A 15,380-nucleotide genomic window follows, 5' to 3' on the forward strand; every position below is an offset into this window, starting at 1 on the left:
TCTCTGTAGCCCACAATGCTGTTTGAAGGCATTTTACCCATAGTAGAACTTCTTTCAAAATTGGAGTTGATTCTCTTAAACCCTGCTGCTACTTTATCAGCTAAGTTTATGTCATAGTCTAAATCCTTTGTTGTCATTTCAGTAACCTTCACAGCATTTTCACCTGTAGATTCCATCTCAAGAAACCACTTTCTTTGTTCATCCATAAGAAGCAACTCCTCATCCATGAGAAAGTTTCATCATGAGATTTCAGCAGTTCAGTCACATCTTCAGGGTCCATTTCTAATTCTAGTTCTTTTGCTATTTCCACCACATCTGAAGTTTCTTCGTCCACTGAAGTTTGAACCCCTGAGTCACACGGGTCGAAATAAACTTCTTCCTAACTCCTGTTAATATTGATATTTTGATTGCTCTCCATGAGTCATGTATTTCTGATGGCATCCAGAATGGTGAATCTGTTTCAAAAGGTTTTCAACTTACTTTGCCCAGATCCATTAGAGAAATCACCATCTGTGGCAGCCAAAGATTTATGAAATGTATTTCTTAAATAGTTAAGACTTGAAAGTCAAAATGACTCCTTGATTCATGGGGTGCAGAATGGATGTTGTGTGCAGGCATGTAAACAACCCTATTCTGGTTGTGCATCTCCAGCACTAGGTCTCACCAGTGGGTTTAAAATACTCAGTAATTCATGCTGTAAACAGGTGTGCTGTTATCTGGGCTTTATTGTTCCATTTAAAGAGCACAGGCAGAATAGATTTTGCATAATTCTTAAGGGTCCTAGGGTCTTTGGAATGGTCAATAAACATTGGTTTCAACTTAACAGTTACCAGCTGCATTAGACCAAAAGAATCAGCCTGTCCTTTAAAACTTTGAAGTAAGGCATTGACTTCTCTCAAGCTATGAAAATCCTATATGACTTCTTCTTCCAATATAAGACTATGTCATCGACATTGAAAAGCTGTGATGGTCTAGTCAGCTTCATGAATTATCTTAGCTAGATCTTCTGGATAACTTGCTGCAACTTCTGCATCACCTTGCACTTTCATGTCCTAGAGACACCTCCTTTCCTTAAATCTCACAAACCAACCTCTGCTAGCTTCAAAGTTTTCTTTTATTACTTACTCATTTATCCCAGCTTTCATATAAATGAAGAGTTGAAGCCTTATTCTGTATTAAACTTTGGCTTAAAGCAATGTTATATATCTGGTTTGATCTTCTGTGCAGGTCACCTAAACTTTCTCCACATCAGCAATGAGACTGTATCACTTTCTTATCATTTGTGTATTCTCTGGATTAGCACTTTTAATTTCCTTCAAGAACTTATCCTTGGAGGATTTCCCTGGTGGTCCAGTGGCTAAGACTCTGTACTCCCAATGCAGGAGGCATGGGTTTGATCCTTGGTCAGGGAGCTAGATCCCACATGCCACAACTGAGTTCACTTGCTGCAACAAAGATCTAAGATCCCTCGTGCAGCAACTAAGACCTGGAGCAGCCAAATAAATTAATTTTAAAAAAAGAGAAAAAGAGAGAACTTGGCCTTTGCATTCACACCTGGGTCTTTGATGCAAGAGGCCTTTTAGCCTTTCTTGTCTTTCAGCATGCCTTCTTCACCAAGTTTAATAATTTCTAACTTTTGATTTAAAATGACATATGTGACTCTTCCTTTCACTTGAACACTTAAGGCAAATTGTAGGATTATTAATTGGCCTATTTTCAGTATTGTTGTGTCTCAGGGAATAGGGAGGTCAAAGGAGAGGGAGAAGGATGGGGAACAGCCAGTTGGTAGAGCAGTCAGAACATTTATCTGTTAAGTTCACTGTCTTATATGGGTACAGTTCATGGTGCTCCCCCAAATGATTACAACAGTAACATCAAAGATCACTGATCAAAAAAAAAATCACCAATCATAGATCACCATTATATTTTGTTTTATTATAACAAATAGAGTTAAAATGAAAAGTTTGAAATACTGAATTACCAAAATCTTACACAGAGACATAAAGTGAGCAAATGCTGTTGGAAAAATGGCGTCGATAGATATGCTTGTTGCAGGGTTGCCACAAACTTTATGTTTGTAAAAGTACACAATCTCTGCAAAGTGCAATAAAATGAGGTATGCCTGTGTTTGAAACCATAAGATCTCCATGTAAACCAAGCAAAAATGTGTCAAACAAGAATAGAAGAGGTTTAGCACAGAACTCTGAGAAATATCTTCATTTAGAGATGAGGTAAGGAAGTATTTTTTTTTAAAAGACAAGGAAGGCCCAGAGTTCAGAATTATGAAACCAAAAGCAAATAGCATTTCAAAACTATGAGGAAGATTGACAGTAGCAAATGCTTCAGAAAAGTCAAGAAAAATAAATATTAAAATGGTCCATTGGATTTAAGGAGATGGTCATTGTGGAGGATTCTGTTAGATGTCTGCCAAAATCTATTCCCTTTTTCTTTATAGTAATAGAACTGTATCCAAGCACATGGTGACTCCACCTCACTTGTAGTTAGGTGTGGCTAAGTTGTCACACATTGTGAATAGAACTTTCATTTGCCACTCCTGGGTCTGCCACATCTGGATTATCTTTTCCCTCCTAGTCAACTAGAACCCAGATGTGGCAGTGACCCAGCTACAGTCATGTAGATTATGACACTGCAATAAGGAATGCAAGAGGAATTACTTGGAACACATTTTGGTTCCAGAAGGACCATGAGGAGCAAAGCTGCCCTGTCTATGGGATCATTTACTCATTGTGGCTGTTACAAGAAAGAGGCACATATTTTACAAGCCATTGTGTAATTGTACTACTCTATTTCTAAAAACTTACACAGAAATCTTTAATCAGCTTTACAATAGCAGTTTTCAATACAGACTGCACTGGGTTGAAAAGCAAGAGGGATAAGGAAGTAAAAATGGAAATTCTTTTGAGAAATTTAGCTGCAAAAGAAAAAAGTAGATTTGTATCTGGAGGGGAATTTAGACTCAAGAGGGGTTTTTAAGTCTAGAGAAATGTTTTTAAAATGCTGATTTGCAGTACTGAGTAAAGAAGGAGAAAACTAAAATATACAAGAAAGGATATTATCAGTGTTAAGCCCCTAGAAGGTTGTCAAAGACAGGATTCAGCAAATATGAAGGAGTTGGACTTAAGTGGAAGGGAACTCAGCAGAGGAAATTACAAGTACACATGCTATCAAGAGTATAGGTTTGGGGATAGGAAATTAAGATAATTCCTGTCTGATGTATTTTGTTTTCTCTTTAAGATATTAAGCAAGTTCATCTGCTAAAAAGCAGTATGTAAGTGGTAGGGTAAGACGTTTCAAGTAAGATAAGTAGGTATGAAGTTGTTATGAAGAGTAACAGAGAATGCTACTTAGGAAAATATAAAAAGATTTCTTGATCTTGAAAGCCCAATTAATTTTGACTGTGATAACCTTAGTGGTGATAGTACTGATTATTTTCTAAGCTTTGTTTTATAGAATGCAGCATCCCAGGTGTAAGAGAAAAGAGATTTTTTATTGAATAATTTAACTAGATAAAAATATTTATCTAATGTGGTGTTTCATCAGGAGGTAAAGGAAATCTTAGAGTGAAGGAAAATTGAAAAAGAGAATTGAGAATATGAGCATGAGAGTGGTTGGGAGTGGTGAAATGGGAGTCAGCTGATGGGAAGGAAATTAAAACAGGAGGGGGTTGATAGGCAGCAGCAGCATCATGGGATGGAGGTCTTGACAAGGTCAAAGACAAAATGTGATAGGAGTAGCTGGATCAGAGGGCTAAAGGCATAGAAGGTTCTCATAGAAGGTATTCTTAGAGATCTGAAATCACATTTCATAGAATAAACCTGGGTAGTGAGAAAGTACAGCATGCGGCCAAGGTACTGAGAGGCCATGTTAGATTAACCAGTGGATGCGTGCTCAGTCACGTCCAACTCTTTTCAGCTCCATGGACTGTAGCCCACCAGGCTCCTCTGTCCATGGGATTATTTCAGCAAGAATATGGAGTGGGTTGCCATTACCTTCTCCAGGGGATATTACTGACCCAGGGATGGAACCCACGTCTCTGTCTCTTGGGGCTCCTGCAGCTCCTGCATTGGCAGGTGGATTCTTCACCACTGAGCCACCTGGGAAGCCCCTTTCTTTCCCATACTCTTGGCAAATTCCAACCTAAACTGCTGTTTTGTTCTTATTGGCAAGGGTTTTCAAGAAAATCAACTCTTGGAAGCTGAGAAGTTTCTTACATCTCCATTTTGTAAGTGACCTCTTCCCATTGACAACCTATAGTCCTTTAATCGGAGAAGGCAATGGCAAGCCACTCCAGTACTCTTGCCTAGAAAATCCCATGGATGGAGGAGCCTGGTAGGCTGCAGTCCGTGGGGTCGCTAAGGGTCGGACAGGACTGAGCGACTTCACTTTCACTTTTCACTTTCACACATTGGAGAAGGAAATGGCATAAAATTGGCTGATACAGTTGAATTCTTATGCACTGGTTTAAATTTAACTGTAAATTATTTGAAGCATAAGAGCAAATTTTGTTTTTAACAATACATTTGAAGAGAACTGGTTGGTTAATTTGTATCTGAGCTCCAAAGGCCTCACCATTCTCCATTAGAGTCAAGAAACAGTTCTTTCCATAAATAGACAAGTCTTCCTGTTCAGATAGGTGGAAAAACCCAAAGCAACAGGCCTTTCTCTGCTGTTGCACCTGTTAAATTTTCTGCCTGAGTTGTTTAAACTGCTCTTTCCCCTTCCCCTATTATAAATGGGAAATAGCTGGGGAAACAGTGGAAACAGCGTCAGACTTTATTTTTTGGGGCTCCAAAATCACTGCAGATGCTGATTGCAGCCATGAAATTAAAAGACGCTTACTCCTTGGAAGGAAAGTTATGACCAGCCTAGATAGCATATTATAAAGCAGAGACATTACTTTGTCAACCAAGGTCCGTCTAGTCAAGGCTGTGGTTTTTCCCGTGGTCATGTATGGATGTGAGAGTTGGACTGTGAAGAAAGCTGATCGCCGAAGAATTGATGCTTTTGAACTGTGGTGTTGGAGAAGACTCTTGAGAGTCCCTTGGACTGCAAGGAAATCCAACCAGTCCATTCTAAAGATCAATCCTGGGTGTTCATTGGAAGGACTTATGCTAAAGCTGAAACTCCAATACTTTGGCCACCTCATGCGATGAGTTGACTCACTGGAAAAGAGTCTGATGTTAGGAGGGATTGGGGGTGGGAGGAGACGGGGATGACAGAGAATGAGATGGCTGGATGGCATCACTGACTTGATGGACATGAGTTTGAGTGAACTCCGGGAGTTGGTGATGGACAGGGAGGCCTGGCATGCTGTGGTTCATGGGTCGCAAAGAGTCAGACACGACTGAGCAACTGAACTGAACTCAACTGAACTGATTATAAATGTGAGAGACCAAGCTTACTGGGGAAACAAGCTACTAGAACACTCCCACCTTCATTTTTGACAGCTATACCATCATATATCTCTTTACGCTAGTGGTCATCCATCTTTTCCCCACTAAGTACAGTAAAGATAGGAGGTAACCTTAATACTTTGATTTATTAATATGAGTTTTTGTTCTGTATATAAAGAAGCTTTCATTTATTTTAAGCTTTCATTTATTCTTAGTTCCACTTCTGAAAATAGAAAATTAGAATTTAGTTAGCCTGCATGGAGAAACTTTTGTTCCCTCCGTTTTTATTAAATTCAAAGAGGAATTAATCAGTTCATACAGTTCAAAAGAATTGGCAGTGAAATTTTAGCATTCAAGAAGTGTGTGTAAACATTAAGTTATTTTGGATATGCTAGAGCAAGAGATTGTACTTCTGGGCATTATTAACTAATACCCAGCCCCTCTACAATGTTAAGATTAGAATATCTTCAAGAGGCAGTTCCGGGCACTGACTGTAGTCTGAGGCCCCACCTCAGGAATAAAAGCAATAATTTTACCCTCATGCATGTCCTCTTTCTCATACCGACTCTCTTGTGAACACATTTCCTTTCCCTCTATACCCTTACTCATTTTGCTCAACTGTACTTTCCTTCCACAACATATAGACTTTAAGACTTTTTGATGAAATTCTTGGAAATATCCTCCCCCAGTAAGAAGGCTTTCTCTTCTATGATATAGTCATAGCAAAAGTGGTTGGTTAGAGCTTGTACAGCATGAAACAAAACTTCCTCCTACAATGACTTGAAAAAAGTTTTAAAATTAGAATGTTAAAGGACTATCTTTTCATACTTTTCAATACTCTACAAATATCTGAGAAAAGTGGTTTTGAAACTTTGGATTGCTACCCATTAGTAAGTCATGAAATCAATTTAGTGGATCATGATATTTGAAAATTGAATGGGATAATATAGGCAATTTCAAATTGCATCACAAAAAAGCTAAGTAGTGTTTACAAAACATTTCTATTGTGTTTGTATGTTATATAATTTTTCTATTGGCTATTGCAAATTTGAAAATTAGTGCCCAGTGTATATATATTCTGGGAGAGCATAGGAGGCAAAAGATTACACACTTTAGCATACAAGTCCACTCTACAATAAACAAATTATGGTTCAGGAGTTTGCATTCTACTAGATTGCATTATACCTTTGTAACATTAGTGATACATATGGAAAATAAAAACTTTATATTCCAAGATTATGTGGGTGGCCACAATATTAATATGTCTTCATAATAACCCTCCAGGATAAATAAGGAAGAGACACTAGGAAAATTGCCTTCTGGCCCTTTCTAACAAGGTGATTATGTTTATCAAAGGACATTATTTTCAGGTATATTTTCAGCAGTAATAAACGCTTAAAAAACTTAATTAAAAAGAGTGGTGAATTTAAAGAAAGAAAAATGACATTTCTGAATAGCAGCCATTATTAAACCACAAGAAAAACCGCAAAAAATGAAGAAATGCTTGAACACTTGAAATACTTTGAAAGTGGTCTGCTTTATTTTATCAAAAGCATAATTGTGAGTGAAAGTTCAACTGAAGAGGAAGCCATGAGAAAAAAGTTACTTGGTGTAAGGCAAGTTAATTATTTATGAATTAATTATTAATTAAACCCTCCTTGGTTAGAGAATAAATTACTATTTGTAATAGTTACCACCACAAAAATAAGCATTCACTTAAAAGATGGGTAGAACATGCTAAGATATAAAAGTAACAGTGCAATTTCAAACATATTTGGGGGAAATAACGATGGTGTGGAAGCAGCACGAAACAACATACATATTAGATATAAAAGTTAATTATGGTCACTGAATATTGAACCCAAAGCTATTGTCGGAAGTATGATTTTCCTCTGTTTCTTTCCCAGGGCGTTGGGTCGGGAGATTGGGGAGAATCGGCTTCAAGAATTTGAACTCATTCGTCCCAGCACCTCCCGTCAGACACACCTCGTACTGGTAGCTCTGGGACAGGGTCCCCGTGCCGCTGACGTCCAGCAGGTGGCCCGGGAAGTGGCCCTCGGGCACCGCGCAGCGACCCGCCGAGGCCGCCCCGGCCCTCCTGCACAGCCGCACCGCCACGAACACGAGCACCGAGAAGAGGAAGAGCGACGACACCGACGCCAAGGCCACCACCAGGTAGACGGTGAGCGGGTCGGCCGGCGCCGCGGCCGCCGCTTCCGCTTCCGGGGGCGGCAGGTAGGGCTGCGAGAAGCCGTCCACCAGCAGCACGTGCAGCGTGACGCTGGCCGACAGCGGCGGCTCGCCGTTGTCCCTGACCAGCACCACCAGCCGCTGCTTGGGCGCGTCGCGCTCGCTCAGCAGCCGCGCCGTGCGCACCTCGCCGTTGTGCGCCCACACGCCGAACAGCCCGGGCTCCGTGGCCTTGAGCAGCTGGAACGACAGCCAGGCGTTCTGGCCCGCGTCGCCGTCCACCGCCACCACCTTGGTGACCAGGTAGCCCGGCTCGGCCGCCCTGGGCACCAGCTCGGTGCAGGGCGCCGAGGCGTTCTGCAGCGGGTAGAGCACGAAGGGCGCGTTGTCGTTGGCGTCCGCCACGAGCACGCGCACCAGCGCCTGGCTGCTGAGCGCGGGCGAGCCGCGGTCGGCGGCTCCCACGCGGAACTCGAAGGCCCGCAGCGCCTCGTAGTCCAGGGACGCGAGGGCGAAGAGGTGTCCGTTGTCGGGGTTGATGGACACGAGGGAGGCGAGGGGCACGAGCGGGTCGGGCGGCGGCAGCAGCGAGTAGGTGACCTGGGCGTTGGCGCCCGCGTCTGGGTCTGTGGCGCTGACGCTGCCGATGTGCAGGGCGGGGCTGTTGTTCTCGCGGACCCACAGGGTGTAGGAGGTCTGGGTGAAGGCGGGGGCGTTGTCGTTGACGTCGGACACCAGCACGGTTATGTTGTGCTCGGTTTTCAGTCTGGGGGTTCCCATGTCAGTGACCGTGATGGTGATGTTGTAATTAGCTTGGCTTTCTCTGTCCAGCATTCTTTCCGTTTCCAACGTGTAGTAATGCTCAACTGAAGATTTTAGCACGAACGGGAGGTTTTCTGAAACAGAACAAATCATCCTCCCATTCTCCCCAGAGTCTCTATCTCGGATACTAAAAACCATAACCACAGTCTCCGGAGAATTTTCTGGGATTGGGATGGTAATTGATGACACAGTCACTTCAGGAGCATTGTCATTCACATCCATCACCTGAATTCTGAGGGTTGATTTTCCAAAAAGGCCTCCCCCATCTGTGGCTTGAATGATTATGGAATATGATTCAGTTGTTTCAAAATCCAAGGGCGAAGTTAAACTCACTTCTCCAGACTTTTGGTTAATTTCAAATGTCTTGCGAATATCTTCTGAGGCATGGGAAAACATATATGATATTTCCCCGTTTTTCCCCGAATCTAAATCCCAAGCTGAGACGGTGACAACCGGTGAGCCTAGTATACGGTCTTCTGAAATCTTCACGTCATAAAATGGCTGCTCAAACTCAGGGGAGTTGTCATTAATGTCCACGACCACCACCCGGACCAAGGCACTCCCGGACTTAGGCGGAGACCCGCCATCCAGAGCGGTGAGGATGAATTTGAGTTCAGACTGCTCTTCATAATCCAGCGCCTTATCCAGAATTAACTCTGGGTATTTCCTATTATCCGGATTGACTCTCATTTTAATGTGGAAATGAGAGTTGGGGCTTATTGTGTAGTTTTTTAGAGCGTTGATTCCTACATCCAAATCCTTTGCACTTTCTAGTAGGAACACAGCACCGACAGGACTATTCTCTGGGATTTCTAAGAGCATTTCTTTTTCTAAGAAGACAGGAGAGTGATCATTTATATCCTTGACCTGGAGCTCAATCCGTAAAAACTGCAAGGGGCTTTTCATTAATATCTGGAAATGCAACACACAGGGCTCCGTGGAGCCACAGAGCTCCTCCCGGTCTAGTGCTTCACTTAAGAGCAAATCCCCTGTATTTATGTCCAGCTGCAATCGCTGTTTGTTATCATTAGAGACCACCCGAGCCCCTCTGGAGAATAGCTCACCCACTTCCAGCCCCAGGTCTTTTGCCAGATTGCCTACAAGGCTCCCACTCTGCATTTCCTCTGTCACTGAGAAGCGCCCAGAGTCAGAGCCCGCTTGAGACATCCCCAGCAAAACAAAGAAAAGCAGGACTTGCCTTATCTGCAGAACGCCTGCCCCTCCAATCTCCATAGCTCCTTTCCCAAAGTCTTCCTGCAGAATCGCTTCACCTTTCCCACTTCTGGGTAAGGTGCCTCTGATATGTCCACCAAATCTTCCGAGGCTTAAGGACTTTAACCTCGTTGAATAACTTCTACTTTGCCACTTGAAGCCTTGTTCTTTCTGTCTTCCTAGTGCTCTTTTTGCACTGGGTAACAATGTCCAGAACATCATCCAGCATAGAATGTTTTTTCTCCCCCAGCGTTGTTATCCTGCAGCGCCACCATGTGTCTCCACAGATTTTCAGAGTTTGATGAAAGCTACCTAAATTCCATTCACATAAATATCCTCCAGAAGCAAATATTCTTTTATGTATTGTGTTCAAGTGGTTACAGATATAGTCTATCATCCATAAGAGCTCTTCAATACTGTTTATAGTTTTTGATGTTATTAGTATTTTAAAAAGCATTTAAGTATCCTTCCCCACTCTCCACACAACTGAAAATGTTCAGTTGTGGTGAATACAAAAATATACGATGTGATTCCTGGCCCCCAGGAGCTTGTAATCTTTCTGAGAAAACTGAGCACCAGAAACAAGGAGAGTATAAGTAACTGTTTAACTGAACAAAATTCCAGCACTACTTGGCCTTCCTTAGGTGGTAAGGGAAAGGGAAAGTGTACACAAGTCATTTCAGAAGTCCTCTCAAAGGGTATGAAACTGAATTAACCATGAGGCGGACAAAGAGAACTATATATAGATAGTTCTTATACCACTAGAAGGCCTTCTGTAGCTTTCCTCGATAGCAGTGAACTGTGAACTGAGAGAAAAATGAAGATATTGGGGTGGAACATATTGTGGAAATCCGTAATTTAGTTCTAGTTTCTCATAATTTACCAAAAAAATTGAACAAATACACAAACATGTTAGTTTCATTTAACACAGGCTTACTCCTAAAACTGGCTTCCCTCAGTTTCCCAAGATTTATTCCAGCTACAGTTACGGTCATCTGCTGTCTCTTTCAGCACAGGAAGAGAGAGTGAGAGAGATTCTCTTTCCCAGTTGTAGGACAAAAACTTAGTTTTACTCTGATCAGACTAACCAAGATCATGTACCTGCTACTGAGGTGATCATTGTTTCAGGGGTATAGAATTATGAAACTGAAAGTGAGTCACTCAGTTATGTCTGACTCTCTGCGACCCCGTGGACTGTATAGTCCATGAATTCTATACAGGCCAGAATAGATTTGGAGTGGCTAGCCATTCCCTTCTCCAGGGGATCTTCCCAACCCAGGGATCTAACCCGGGTCTCCCACATTGCAGGCAGAATCTTTACCAGCTGATCCACCAGGGAAGCCCACAATAGAATTGTAGGTGGAGATTTTAGTTTCAGAATCTGAACTCATCTTTGTTCTCTTTTTGCTTTAATCCTCTCTGGGGTCACCTCTTAAGCTTTTGGTGGTTTCAGTTTTAGCCAAAGTACATGGTTGCTACATCGTGAGGGAGATTGTTTGGAACAGAATTCACCTGTGATGTCCAGTATAGAAGGTCTCAAGAGTGTGCTCAAAAATTGATGGAGGAGGAATCTAAGAAGTTTTCATTTTTAAAATGTTAAGTTCAATTATATTCTTAAAAATGTAAGCTAGACACATGGTTGAAAAAATAAACCACTACAAAAGGGCAGAAACTGAAAAGTAGATGGATTTACTACACACATTTATCCTCACTCCTTTTATATTTTTGAATTTAGAGTGAGATTTATCATGCTCAGAGAAGACAGAATACCCTCATGTTTGATTCCTTCCAAATTTCGAAGAGCAGTATTACAGTCAGTCAGTTCAGTCGCTCATTCGTGTCAGACTCTTTGCGACCCCGTGAATCGCAGCATGCCAGGGCTCCCTGACCATCACCAACTCCCAGAGTCTACCCAAACCCATGTCCATCGAGTCAGTGATGCCATCCAGCCATCTCATCCTCTGTCGTCCCCTTCTCCTCCTGCCCCCAATCCTTCCTAGCACTAGGGTCTTTTCCAATGAGTCAACTCTTCCCATGAGGTGGCCAAAGTATTGGAGTTTCAGCTTCATCATCAGTCCTTCCAATGAACACCCAGGACTGATCTCCTTTAGGATGGACTGGTTAGATCTTCTTGCAGTCCAAGGGACTCTCAAGAGTCTTCTCCAACACCACAGTTCAAGATCATCAATTTTTTGGCGCTTAGCTTTCTTCACAGTCCAACTCTCACATCCATACATAACCACTGGAAAAACCATAGCCTTGATTAGACGGACCTTGGTTGGCAAAGTAATGTCTCTGCTTTTTAATATGCTATCTAGGTTGGTCATAACTTTCCTTCCAAGGAGTAAGCGTCTTTTAATTTCATGACTGCAATCAGCATCCGCAGTGATTTTGGAGCCTCAAAAAATAAAGTCTGACACTGTTTGCACTGTTTCCCCATCTATTTCCCATGAAATGGTGGGGTCATATGCCATGATCTTAGTTTTCTGCATGTTGAGCTTTAAGCCACCTTTTCACTCTCCTCCTTCACTTTCATCAAGAGGCTTTTTAGTTCCTCTTCACTTTCTGCCATAAGGGTGGTGTCATCTGCATATCTGAGGTTATTGATATTTCTCCCAGCAATCTTGATTCCAGCTTGTGCTTCTTCCAACCCAGCATTTCTCATGAGGTACTCTGTATATAAGTTAAATAAGCAGGGTGACAGTATACAGCCTCGACGTACTCCTTTTCCTATTTGGAACCAGTCCGTTGTTCCATGTCCAGTTCTAACTGTTGCTTCCTGACCTGCATACAGGTTTCTCAAGACTCAGGTCAGATAGTCTGGTATTCCCATCTCTTTCAGAATATTCCACAGTTTATTGTGATCCAGTAATTTCATGTAATTCTTTGATTTTGCACAGCTCACTCCTTTTAAAATGCCCAATAAATGATAGTTAATAAAATGATATGAACTTACAGAGACCAAGAATATATATACATAAATTTGATGACAGAAATCAGATGAAAGAGCAGTTATCAGTTCCAAGAAATGTCTAAAGAAAAGTTCCTGTTTGTCCAACATAATCCCATTTGGATACAAGATTTAGAGGAACCAAGTGTATAAGACTAAAGTCCAAAAGAAAAACGACTGAAGTTCATTGAGGACCAAAAAGGAAATGGCAACCCACTCCAGTATTCTTGCCTGGGAAGTCCCATGGACAGAGGATCCTGGTGGGCTACAGTCCATGGGGTTGGAAAGGAGTCAGACACAATTTAGCGACCAGACAACATCTCTAACTTCGGAGACCCTGGGCAGAGCTAAGTGCAAGTGTGAGGGGTGAAGCCAAAAACAGGGAAATCAAACAAAACTTTGCATCCTGAGTGATGAGATTTCTAGTCCCTTTCCATGCAGTAGTCTCCAGTCGGAGTACGCAGGGTGAGCATCTCTCTCTTGCACAGACGATATTGCAGAATCCTAACCTGGAGCATATGAAAGGCTCAAACAAAAACTTAAACATATTGGTATTTGAGGATCTCCTAAGCTAATAACTCTTATCTTACAATGATTACAGTAGAGTGAGGTCCTGCCATCAGTATCTTCATTATCACATATACAAAGAGCTTACTGTCAGCACCTTGATCTTTCATCACTTTTAAATATGAGAAGATCACCATGGACCACAAGACATGAGGAAGTATTAATACCAACAAAGTATTAATGCCAAAACCATGACCACCACCAAAAAAGGGGGTCGCAGGAGGAAACAGATACAGAAATAGAGAAAACAGAAGAAAGTGTTTTAAAATGTTTGATTAAATGGATAGCAGAAATTAACAGAGCAATGTAAATCAACTATATTTCAATATAAAAAATCTGATTAATATCCTGAGTAGTAAAATCTAATAAAAGCTAATATTTATTCTGTGCTGCCTATTATTCTAGTGCCACATATGTGTTTACACACTTTTAATCAAATAGTAATCATATGGAGTATGTATTCTTTTATAAGATAAAGAATGGATTAGGGCTTAGTGCTACTTCCTAGCTATATAATCTTGGGCAAGTTCTTAATTTCTCTATGACTCACTCTCATTTTAAAAGTAGTTATAAGTTTTTACTGCACAATGAATTTAATAATTTTAAAAGATGGATTGTAGATGACAGAATAATTTTTTATTATAGTTGATTTACAATGTTGTGCCAGTCTCTGGTGTACAGCAAAGTAATTCAGTTATACAAACATACACACACACACACACACACATATATATATACTTTTAAAATGTTCTTTTCCATTATGATCTATCACAGGATATTGAATGTAGTTCCCTCTGCTATACATTAGGAACTTGTTGTTTATTCATTCTAAATGTAATGCTTTGCATCTACCAACCCCAAATTCCCAGTCCATCCCTCTCCCTCTCTCCTTCTACCTGTTGGCAACCAGAAGTCTGTTCTCTATGTCTTATGAGTCTGTTTCTGTTTGGTTGGTAGGTTCATTTGTGCCATATTTTAGATTCCACATATAAGTGATTTCATATGGTATTTGCACTTTCTCTTTCTGACTTACTTCACTTAGTATGATAATCTCTAGTTCCATCCATGTTGCTGCAAATGGCATTATTTTGTTCATTTTTATGGCAGAGTGGTACTCCATTGTATATATGTACTAAGTGCTTATTTATTCATTCATATGTTGATGGACATTTAGCTTGCTTCTATGTTTGGCTATTGTGAATAGTGCTGCTCTGTACATGGGGGTGCATGTATCTTTCTGAATTTTAGTTTTGTCTGGGTATATTCCCAGGAGTGGGATTGCTGGATCAAGTAATTCTATTTTTAGTTTTCTGAGGAACTTCCATACTGTTTGTACCTACTTACCTTCTCAACAACAGTGTAGAAGAGTTCCCTTTTCTCCATACCTTCTCCAGGACTTATTTTTTGTAGACTTTTTAATGATGGCCATTTTGACCAGTGTTAGGTGGTACCTCAGTTTTTATTTGCAGTTCTCTAATAATTAGTGATGTTGAGCATCTTTTCATGTGGCTACTGGTCATCTAAATGACAAAAGATACTACATTTATAAATCTAAAACAGATGCTATGAAAAACATTCAAGAGAACTAAAAAGAGCTCTTAAAAAATAAATACTTGTCAGCCAAAAATGAAAAGTACAAAGCTTGCATGATAAAATATTTTATCCAAAAAGTAGAACAAGAAGCAAAAAGAAAATAAGAAGTGGGAAAAAACATTAGAGGAAGACAATCAATCAATTCAGGATATCCAATATTTAACTAAGGAGATTATGGTGAGAAGATACAAAATTCAAAGGAGAAATTATGATGAAAATAGAACAAGGAAATTTCTCAGAGCTAAAAGTGAGTGTTTAAATGTTAACAGAGTACACCCATGTGACTAGATAAATAGCTGACACTGATGTATTTTCAGAATAGGAGAAAACAGTTTCCAGTGTTTCCACCACGCAAAAATGTAGTGATGTTAAAAGAGATAGGAATCAGAATGGAAAGTCTTCTGAATAGCAACTCTATATGCAATCACTAAACGGAATACTGTTTTCAAGATCTGAGGGAAAATTATTTTCAGCCTAGAATTTTATATCCAAACTATCAATCAAATGAAAACAAAGATACCTTCACAAGGCAAGTACTCAAAAATTTTATGTCCTCTGCATCTATTTTTATGAAGATATTGAGATCTATGTCAGCTAAATAAGTCACCTCTTAGAATTTGTGAGGGGTTGGT

The 15,380-nt window shown here is 40.8% G+C and overlaps 1 protein-coding gene across 1 annotated transcript; it reads right to left on the reverse strand.

Annotated features, from left to right (window-relative positions):
- Window positions 1-6,663: 6,663 nt before the first annotated feature.
- LOC129559326 (protocadherin beta-12-like) lies at window positions 6,664-10,716 on the reverse strand. The gene has a single exon (XM_055430937.2). It carries the CDS (start codon window positions 9,858-9,860, stop codon window positions 7,260-7,262), a length of 2,601 nt encoding a protein of 866 aa, XP_055286912.2. The 5' UTR covers window positions 9,861-10,716; the 3' UTR covers window positions 6,664-7,259.
- Between the last annotated feature and the right edge of the window lie 4,664 nt (window positions 10,717-15,380).

This window comes from Moschus berezovskii, chromosome 8 (genome assembly GCF_049115385.1).
Source record: "Moschus berezovskii isolate FMDL1 chromosome 8, NW_MosBer_1.0, whole genome shotgun sequence".
NCBI lineage: Eukaryota > Metazoa > Chordata > Mammalia > Artiodactyla > Moschidae > Moschus > Moschus berezovskii.